The 11199-nt window shown below is 39.9% G+C and overlaps 1 protein-coding gene across 8 annotated transcripts in view; it reads left to right on the top strand.

Moving 5' to 3' along the window:
* Nucleotides 1–1423: 1423 nt before the first annotated feature.
* Nucleotides 1424–11199, top strand: part of LOC124285135 (basic proline-rich protein-like) — a 34678-nt gene continuing 24902 nt past the window's right edge. For all 8 annotated transcript variants that reach the window (XM_046721292.1, XM_046721298.1, XM_046721294.1 and 5 more), the window contains exons 1-2: nt 1424–1555; nt 9992–10015. In XM_046721292.1, the coding sequence (XP_046577248.1) occupies nt 1534–1555; nt 9992–10015 (46 nt within the window). In that variant the 5' untranslated portion in view covers nt 1424–1533. The remainder of the gene's footprint in view (nt 1556–9991; nt 10016–11199) is intronic.

Raw genomic sequence — 11199 nt, 5'->3', positions numbered from 1 at the left:
TCAATCTAAGCAGTTGGGAGACGATCGACCAAGTCATTGAGCCTAACCTCCAACAGCATGTATTGGTTGTTCAGTACAAACTTTAACCCGGCTGTTCACGTGGAGACTCAATTGTGAAATGTCTCTATCATTTAGCTGGAATGTCGCTGTGTGAAACTTTAAACAACATTCACTCATTCACTACTGATGAGTAATTTGGAGATAGATTTGCACCATCTATATTTGCCTTATAAGATAATACTGTTTAGATTGATTGATTGATTGTTGTTTACAGCCGCACTCAGCAATATTCCAGCTATATGACGGAGGTCTGTAAATGATCGAGTCTGGACCAAACAATCCAGTGATCAACAACATGAGCATCGATCATCGACGATGAGATATGTCAACCAAGTCAGCGAGCCTGACCACCCGATGCCGTTAGTCGCGTCTTACGACAAGCATGGGTTACTGAAGACCAATTCTAACCCGGATCTTCACGGGTATAGACAGGCATGGGTTACTGAAGACCAGTTTTAACCCTGATCTTCACGGGTATGTATTTAGACAACGTGTGTAAGCTACGGACTCATATGTACAATTCCTTTGACATCAGTCCTCCGTTGTTGATGTTGTCGACCAAAGAAATATATTGACCAGTGCAAGAATCCACAAACAGTATAGATGCACTGTCCTGATGCTGTAGTCGCTGGTAAATCAGTATCTATATATATATATATATATATATATATATATATATATATATATATATATATATATATATATATATATATGGTACGATATACAAAGTAGACACTGTAGAATACAATTGTAGGTTCCCCAAAGTCACAGGGTCTGTGTACCTGGTCTACACCATAGTTGCTGCAGGGGTCGGGATTTGATGGGATATCTTCTTAAGAGGGTATCTGTGTATTATTAAATGATATTTTTAGAAAAACGCATCAGTCCATATAAATATTTGCAGTAAAATATAATTCTGTGAAAGACATTTAAAAATCATTGAGGGAATGAAAGATATGTTTATAGAAGTTCTGTGTTTCTTTAGAAATAACTTAATATGTGTATCCTCGTGTTCAAACAATGCCTCCACCTACCTGTAGAACACACAAAACATTTGTATGCAGAAACAAGACATCAAGATGGGCATGCCATAAAACATTCTACCACCCCAGGCCATGTTAGGGAAAGAAAGGGCAGCTGTGTTACCCCAACGTATAAGTAATTTCTGACATGTGAGTTAGATAACAATGATTGACAGGTTCATGTATCAATTGTCCATCAATTGATCACCTATCGAAGGACAACGGTTCCTTGATGAAGCACGGCGACCATATCCTTACAGTTCACCAACATCAATCAGCCCCGTCATGGCTGTATAAGTTGGGTGATGTACACGTCCACGGGTTGAGTGACAAGTAACAGTCGGCTTCGTCACGTGACAGGTGGAAGGAAAGCTGTGTCCGGAGTGTTATACAGCTCACGAGGAACTGACGGACACTGTTTGGACTGGACACCATTGTGGACACGAGGACAATGGTCGGAATCGTTGTATGGGGTAGGTCAATTCAGCTTGATAGAACATCTGGAATATCAGGAATATCAGTTTATACCCAAAGTCTCATTCGCCATCTTTTTTAATGCCCAGGCAGTGTATGCCTGTCATGGAGAACTACATCGTAGAAGTGTCAAGCAGCAATTATTAGACATGAACTTTGTTATGAATAATTAAACAAAACGCAAACCTGGACAGCTTAGAAAATTAACTCTATCGTGTTAAAAGGTATTTCTATTTCACCTGATACTAAACAGTAGTTATTCACTTTAGTAGGTTCTTCCGATTTTTTGGTTTTCTGTTTTTAACGGTGAAATTCACGCTTATTCAATTTGTCATGTTTTCTGGTGATGCCATTAAAGTGACATATCACAGATTCGGAATGTGGTGGTGTTTCCGGCTATTTGTTAATGTCATTGTGAACGTCTCGTCAACTTGATGTGACGTTAAATTTGTCGTATGGCTTAATGTCCCACCATCCATTATAAAACATGTCATCTCTTACTGTGACTATAACGAAGTCCAGCACTGTCTCATACCGCGTCTCCAGGAACCATAGACACACTGGGAACTGATTGGGTCGTTTTGGATGTCTTCATATCCGGTTTTGACCGTTTCGTACAATATTTTGATTTAAATTGAACGATGTAGTCCAGTGGTTTGTCAGGTTTGGGTTTTTGATTCCCACATGAAGAATGTGTTAAGTTCATTTCACGGTGATTTGCTTTGTTACTGTTGGAACATTGCTGGAAGGGAAGCAAAACAACACTCACTCACGTAATTCAATCCACAACAGAGAGGGCCCAATTGTCCAGAATCCCATTATTCTAGACTCGTATTGCTGAAACCGACCACGAGTTATAAGTGGTACATACATGGACGAGGTTTTGCTGTAATCGGGGTAATAGTCTCCCTTTATAATGTTTGATGTTAGTTTTCTTTATGTCATGGTGAATTCTATACTGACGCCATATTGTAGCTGACCGCCTCCGTGGTGTAGTGGTTAGAGTGTCCGCCCGGAGAGCGGAAGGTCGCGGGTTCGATCCCCGACCGCGTCATACCAAAAGACGTTAAAATATGGTACTTGTTGGTCCCTGCCTGGCGCTCGGCATTTATGGGTACAACGAGGACTGGTCGGCTAGTACAAGCAGCCGCACATACACATACGCATGCACGTCGTCATATGAGCGAAATATTCTCAAGCACGACGTTAAACCCAACTTTCACCTCACCTCACCTCACCTCACCATACTGCAGCTACATTACGGCTGTTTGTAAACAATTGAGTTTGGGCCAGACAACCCGTTGATTGAAACCATGAGCATTAACTCAGTCAGGATAGACCGACATGCATTACTCCATCAGATATCAGCCTCTTACAACCAGTATTGGTTCTGGTGGCCAATACCAAACGGGATCTTCAGAAAGGTGGTTTAATGCATGCCACCGACATAACGAACTTAGAAAACTACAACATGCAAGACGCCATGTTCAGTGTGGTGCTACCTGACGCAAAGCGGCAAAACACGAAACAACAGATAAAGTGCGAGTTCGTTAGTGAATATGGTTTTACACCGCTTTTAGCGATATTCCAGCAATGTCACGACGGGGGACACCAGCAATGGGCTTCACACATTGAATCCATGTGGGGAATCGATCCCGGGTCTTCAGCGTGACAAGCGGACGCTTTAACCATTACGCTATCCCCTCCGCCCCAAACTATAAATAACGATACAAAGATAGTACAGTTGAGAAATGACAAACTTAGAGCAAGACATTGCAGAATTATAAACGTACAAATACATGAGAGTACGTCACATGAGAGTACGTCACTGCTGTAGCCGAGGTAATAATGAGTGCTCGACAGCCCTGTTTTTACTGGCGTGAAGCTATAACCTGCAGAATGAAGGAAAGTGTTATATATCTGGCACGATGTCTGGCAGGAGGCGGACAGTATTCCACTCATTAACGCACTGGCCCAAGTCATAGCCCGTTATGCTCTGTTCGTGCTCTGCTGTATTCTGCTTGTAATAAATACACGGGAGAGCCTGGAAATTCGTAACTCTGGAGGACATAATCTGACTATTTCAGGTTTTAACCATGATAAACAAATATAACAATAAATAAGACACTTTGTGAAGGTCTTATGCAGTACATGATACTCCAGGCATGTATATGACCTTGGTCAGAGTTTCACGTTGGACGGTACAGAGTTTTACATGATATTCGCTGTCAGCTGCGCCAGGACAGCTAGATTGTTGATAGTTGTATTGTACGTCAACAACACATCTGTTTGTACTACATGTATGTAAACACAGCAACATAAGACATTGTTTATGCTCAGTGTAGGTGTATAAACAACAATATGGAGCAGTATTTAAGACAATTATACAATGTTTAAAGAACAGAATAGAAACGTTTTTACTAAAGTTGTACAACGCATTAAGAATAGTGCCTATTATTGCTGAACAAAGTATAAAGAAAAGCATAGGATCATGTGATTTATTGTTGAACAATGTACGAAGAAAAGAATAGGACAGTGCTTATTATTGTTAAACAATGTGTAAGAAGCGGAACAGGACAGTTTTATTGTTGAGCAAATTATACAGAACAGCATAGGATCGTGTGTTTTAGCGTTGTGTTTTATTGTTGAACAATGTGTGGAGAAATATACAAAACAGTGATTATTATTGTTGAACAATGTGTAAGGAAGGGAACATGAAAGTGTTTTATTGTTGTTGAACAATGTGTAAGGAAGGGAACAGGACAGTGTTATATTGTTGAACAATGTGTAAGGAAGGGAACAGGACAGTGTTATATTGTTGAACAATGTATAAAGAACAGCATAGGATCGTGTGGTTTATTGTTGAAAAATGTATGAATAAAGGAATAGGACGGTGTTTATTATTGTTGAACAATATGTAAAGAACGGAACAGGACAGTGTTTTAACATAATGTTATATTTGGGATAACTTCTTGGGTTGTGTCCCATCCGGGATTCGAACCCACACCCTCACATCCGGATGGGACTCAAAAGTATTGTAAACAGAATAATATAAGATCGGGTGTGTTATTGTTGAACAATGTATAAGGAATAGCATAGGACACTGTCTATGTTTTCTGTGTATAGAACGGTATTCCTCTCTGTAACCGCATAGGACAGTGTTTATTATAATAGTAGAAATGCACATGGGGCAGTGTTTACAGTATGGGGCAGTGTTTACAGTATGGGGCAGTGTTTACAGAAGATGGGGCAGTGTTTACAGTATGGGGCAGTGTTTACAGTATGGGGCAGTGTTTACAGTATGGGGCAGTGTTTACAGTATGGGGCAGTGTTTACAGTATGACGAGTATGCAGTGTTTACAGTATGGGGCAGTGTTTACAGTACAGTATACAGTATGGCAGTGTTTACAGTATGAGGCAGTGTTTACAGTATGGGGCAGTGTTTACAGTATGGGGCAGTGTTTACAGTATGGGGCAGTGTTTACAGTATGGGGCAGTGTTTACAGTATGGGGCAGTGTTTACTTCTGTCGCAGAAAGTGTAAATACCAGCACAGGAAAGTGTTGCTGAAAGTATATATTTACCACAAGTGTCGGTCGTTATGGATGCAAGTCCCTGAGCGCTATTATTGTTTATTATTACCCATACGGGTGAGGAGATCCCGTGTAATATCTTTTTGATATTTGCACAGTGTGCAATTTAGTGATTCTCGACGCTGATTGGTTGATCGTATATTTGTACAGTTTCATTGGATGCCGGAACTACTTTCACACACTACGTTCATTCATAAAGTTTCATTGATTCATTGATAAATTGACATTATGTAATGTAATCACACATTCCGAGATCTAAAAAAGAAAACATTAAGGTTAAAGAATATGAATATTCTTTTATTAGACGTTATTAATTTGGAATAAAACTGCGTTATAAATAGTAGTCTTTTTAAATTATATACTCTTTAAAAAAACCAAACAATCGTTTGCATTGTTTGTAAACAAACATGGCCGCCGTTAGGCTAACCCCGATCACGGTCACTTACCTAGTTCAAGTTGACGGTGACCAAATAGGAAGAGTGATAAGAATTTTACAGCCATTGAATTCCCAAAACCTGTTTGTTGTTGAAACTGAATTCGGGGAAATAGAAACAGCAAGATACCGACTAAAGATGTTATCTGAAAGTGTAACAAGTAAATCGGACACGGCGTCCATGCCATCGAACCAGAAAACAGCTCCTTTCTTACCGGAATCAGTGCTAAATGTTTTTTTTCAAGATGACTTTTTATATCCTTGCATTCCTAATCAATCCGAGAGGTTGGTCCCAGTAGCCGATGCAGAGATTGACACATTTCATAGACTCGGATTCCGACTAGAGTTACCCTTCTTGGAACTGCTGTACTCTACTAAGACGAGAGTGTAACACGCCTTCCACAGAACAAATTGTTGTTTAATCTTCAAACTTGTTGAGTTTCTTGACAGAAAACTTTTTCTAGATGTATTCGTGGGATGGTTGTCTTTTAGATTTCCCACATTTTAACCGTTGACTTTCCCAAAAATTGACAGGTTTGACAGTGTGTTTCAACACTACACCGTCACCCGTCACTAGAAAACACGTCAGTCGTGAATGAACGATGTTCCGTCGCACTGACTTGGTCGAATAAATGTTTAGCTGTTATTAAGTTCAGTGATATATTTAAAAGATCATTTTTATCAAATTAACAAATGTTAATTAATTATTCCAGGCATAATAATTTTGTTGTATTTTAAAGCGAGTTTATGATGTACTATTTCCATAGCGTAGTTATGTTATTACCGCTGGAGAAGTTAGGTTTAATACGCGCATGAATCAGCTGTTTAAGGTCACAAGTCCTGTCTCCGGGTGATTTTTATTTCGTGGTTCTTCCTTTTAAATTACATTATGGGTAATAAATAGAATAACCAACGAGGTACGAGTGATTGCAGGAAATATGCCCTCGTTAAAATAATGTTCAGTGCCTCGCCAAGGCTCGGCACTGTGAACATTATTTCAACTCGGGCATATTTCCCGTAATCACTCGTCCCTCGTTGGTTATTCTCTAAGTATAGACCTACAACGTACAAACCATCACCACATGACCTTGCTTATTATATACCTACAACGTGTAAACCATCACCATATGACCTTGCTTATTACAGACCTACAACGTATAAACGATCACCACGGGACCTTGTTTATATTAGACCTACAACGTACAAACCATCACCATGGGACCTTGTGAAATATAGTCGTGCATTGTTTTGTAATAGTTTGGGGCAAAAGATTTCGACAAGAATTGAAGTAGACATCCTCATTGGCCCCAATTATGTTTCCCTCCTTGCGGATCTGATTCTTTATGTACATGAATCAGAATTTCTGCTTCGGATAGCGAAATCAAAACAAATTAATTTGGCCAAGAAGTTTACCTTAAGCTTCGAGTATATCGATGATCTAATACCGTTCAATAACCACGAAATAGCCAATCCCCTTCCACTGATGTATAATAATATAATAATAATGAGAATATTTATAACGCGCCTTATCCAGGCTAGATATCCTGCTCAAAGCACACAGTCCGTCATTATTACCCCGGATAACCCAAGCTGCCTGTGAGGCGCTAGAAGATTAATAGTTTCATGACTTATTTCACCGGTTACCCATTTTCTGCTGGGTGAACAGAGGCAGTTTTGAACAAAAAACTCACTTGTTAAGATGCGACCACATGTATCACACGTGCTTCGTTGTGGTGCAGGACTGACGTCGTAGAAACTATCAGGAGTCAAGCTGTCAAACGCCCATCCAAAGACTCTCCGCGCCCATCGATGCTGAAATTAAAATTATGGAGACCAGTGAGACCACCCTGAACTGTTTCATATATACATCTATGCATAAAGATTCAGAGTTAAAAAATGAAACATGCAACTTTATGGATGACAACTTCCTATTTAATACAAAGAGCTAAACTTTAGCCGGATAACGATGTGAGAATCTACATCGAAACGTCGCTCTAGTTGTCATCCATAAAGTTGTATGTTTCAGTTTTGAGAAACAAACTTCTATAATGCCGATCAAACAAGATTCAGTGACAACACACATCCCCCCCTCCCCCCTCCCCCCCCAGCAGTCAACTGTCCTATCAACAATATTCCAACAGCTCCTGCCTTCAGTGTTTACAGATCACAACTTGTGAGGTACAGTCGAGCGTGTTCTTTTCTCCACATTTTCAAAGAATGTCACACCACTCTTGCTCAATAGTTGTTTCAAGGAACTTACAAAACATTTTATGGTAGACAGTATAGCAGACATGTGGATGCCATTTCCAAATTTGATGCATCAGTGAAAAATGTCCGATGCAGTTCCTTATTGTGACTCGTACCATACCTGAACAATTGACTTTGCATGTGTTTATGACGGGTGCCACGGTAGGTCAGGATACGCTCACCTTTAAGCGAACACCAGGTATCATGACTATTTCATAATGATTCATAAACACATGCTCTGTCATTGTATCGCATAGTGACAATCACTGGATTGTCTTTATCAAGACTCGAGACCCGTGAAGATCCGGATAGAATAGGCCTTCAGCAACCCATTCTTGTCACAAAAGGCGACTATGCTTGTCGTAAAAGGCGACTAACGGGATCGGGTGGTCAGGCCCGCTGACTTGGTTGACACATGTTATCGGTTCCCAATTGCGCAGATTGATGCTCATGCTGTTGATCACTGGATTGTCTGGTCCAGACTCGATTATGTACATACCACCGCCATATAGCTGGAATATTGCTGAGTATGGCGTTAAACTAAACTCATTCACTCACTCTTTATCCAGACTCGATTTTTTACAAAGAATACCGTACAGATGTAATACTGCTGAAACAAAGAAAGAATCATGATGTGGTCAGAATAGTCTGTATGACAGTCCCTGAACCATATTAGTTTCCCTACAGTCTACTGCAGTGCTAAAGTCCTAAATGAAGCTAGTCTAGACTTCCCCAGGTTCTGAATCTCTGGGCTCCTTTGGGCTCCTTTTCACTTTGAATGGGTTATTTGTAACAATCCAAATTATATATTCAGAGACTAAGCGTTAGTCTATAGTCAGAATTGTACAGTCGACTATACTTTTAGCAGATGTTATTATGGGTGTGGAAAGGGTTTTGTCGCTTCTAGTTATTACATGAAGCCCATTCCTGGTGTCCCCTCAGTGATATTGCTGGAATATTGCTAAAATCGGCGTAAAACCATACTCACTCACTCACTCTATTTATTATAGCCCTGCATTGTATAAACAGTCATCACGTAACCTTGTGTGTTATAGTCCTACAGCGTAAACCTCATTACCATGGGACCTTGTTTAGAATAGACCTTGTGTGTTATAGTCCTACAGCGTAAACCTCATTACCATGGGACCTTGTTTAGAATAGACCTTGTCTGTTATAGTCCTACAGCGTAAACCTCATTACCATGGGACCTTGTTTAGAATAGACCTTGTGTGTTATAGTCCTACAGCGTAAACCTCATTACCATGGGACCTTGTTTAGAATAGACCTTGTGTGTTATAGTCCTACAGCGTAAACCTCATTACCCTGGGACCTTGTTTAGAATAGACCTTGTCTGTTATAGTCCTACCTTGTGTTATAGTCCTACAGCGCAAAACCTCATTACCCTGGGACCTTGTTTAGAATAGACCTTGTGTGTTATAGTCCTACAGCGCTGGGACCTTGTTTAGAATAACAGCCTCATTACCATGGGACCTTGTTTAGAATAGACCTTGTGTGTTATAGTCCTACAGCGTAAACCTCATTACCCTTGGGACCTTGTTTAGAATAGACCTTGTCTTTGTGTGTTATAGTCCTACAGCGTAAACCTCATTACCATGGGACCTTGTTTAGAATAGACCTTGTAGAATGTTATAGTCCATTACCCTGGGACGTAGAAAGTCCTCATTACCCTGGGACCTTGTTTAGAATAGATAGCGTAAACCTCCTGGGACCTTCTTTAGAATAGGACCTACAGCGTAAACCTCATTACCATGGGACCTTGTTTAGAATAGACCTTGTGTGTTATAGTCCTACAGCGTAAACCTCATTACCATGGGACCTTGTTTAGAATAGACCTTGTCTGTTATAGTCCTACAGCGTAAACCTCATTACCATGGGACCTTGTTTAGAATAGACCTTGTGTTTTTCAACATAGATGTTCTGAATAAAAGAACATAACGTTTTCTAGAAACATCTTAATTCATAACCTGAGCTTCCTTAAAGTTAGATGGGTTTACTTTTATGAACTGACCAGTATCTAGACTGCCAATCAAGGAGTGTGGATGTTCTGAGAGAGGATTCTTCTGTTGGTTGTGGTATGAACACCTCCATGTGTTGTGTGCAGGCTTAAATACATTATTCATGATTCCCTTTTGTGTTTTTCAGCACTGGTGTCGACATGCTTGACGGGTAAATATGAAACATCTTGCCTTTTAATGACTGTCTCGTACATGATGAACAGTGCCGTATCACTTTGAACATCGACTGATTCTTTTCTTGCGCAATGGCGAAGATTTAGCGCAACTAAATTTGCAGCACAAAAGAAAGCATACTTTCACAATTTTAGAGTTGGTTAAAAAAGGCTTATGTTTAAGCGACTTTGATGAATCTATTTACGGGTCTTATTATGTTGTACACCTTACATTTTGAGTCTTTTAGAGACAGCTTTCATCCTAGTACCGTTCTGATAACGTATATAATCTTTTAGCCCAATTCAGTTTTAAAGTGTATACACTTTTGACAAACTGATTTTATAGATTACCATTTCAACTTTTACTGTATTACATATTAATCAATGTTCTTTTGTTTCAAACAGTCGCTAGAAAATCACGCAATATGTTTAGGAATTGCAGATTGCATAGCCTTTACTGATAACTATTTGAGTAAAGATGGCGTACGTGAACATCATATCAAAACAACATGTCCTTTTAATGTTTTTCTATTTGTTGAGAATTATATGACCAGACCAGGAAATATTAATTTCAATACATGCTTGCACACGCTAACAATCCCCACAAACCTGCATGACCTGGCTGACCTCAGCTCTCCAGTACTCAACTTTATACCTTTATGTTGAGCAATTTTCCAGTCGCTTCAAACTTGTCTATATTTCAATACTTTTGACGTGTAATCGGAGATGCATTTTCTTGGACGATTTCAAAGTAATACGACTCTTGCTCAAAACATTCAAAACTTCAGTAAATCTTTCAAATGTCTCGGTAGATATGTGAAGGACGTACTCAGATTTGACGCATCAGAGACAAAACAATTTCAAGCATACCTCTTCTAAAAGGTGCATCCACTATACACTTCCGACGATACTACTCAATATTTGGTGGAGATAGTTTTGCATATCAACCGCTCATCCAACAGAAACAGCTGTATGTGGATGCATCGTGACAGACTTGTTGGACGTCATTACCACAGAGAATCAATTCAGTATATTGTATTCGCGGCCTTAGCCCCATATACAAATACTGACTGACTGACTGACTGAGTTTGGTTTTACGCCGCTTTTAGCAATATTCCAGCAACATCACGGCGGGGGACACCAGAAATGGGCTTCACACATTGTACCCATGTGGGGCCATACA

Source organism: Haliotis rubra, unplaced genomic scaffold (assembly GCF_003918875.1).
Source record: "Haliotis rubra isolate DU_JTF1 unplaced genomic scaffold, ASM391887v1 Scf353, whole genome shotgun sequence".
Lineage (NCBI taxonomy): Eukaryota > Metazoa > Mollusca > Gastropoda > Lepetellida > Haliotidae > Haliotis > Haliotis rubra.
The sequence above is the reverse complement of the archived record's forward strand: the minus strand, read 5'-3'. Positions and strand labels throughout refer to the sequence as shown.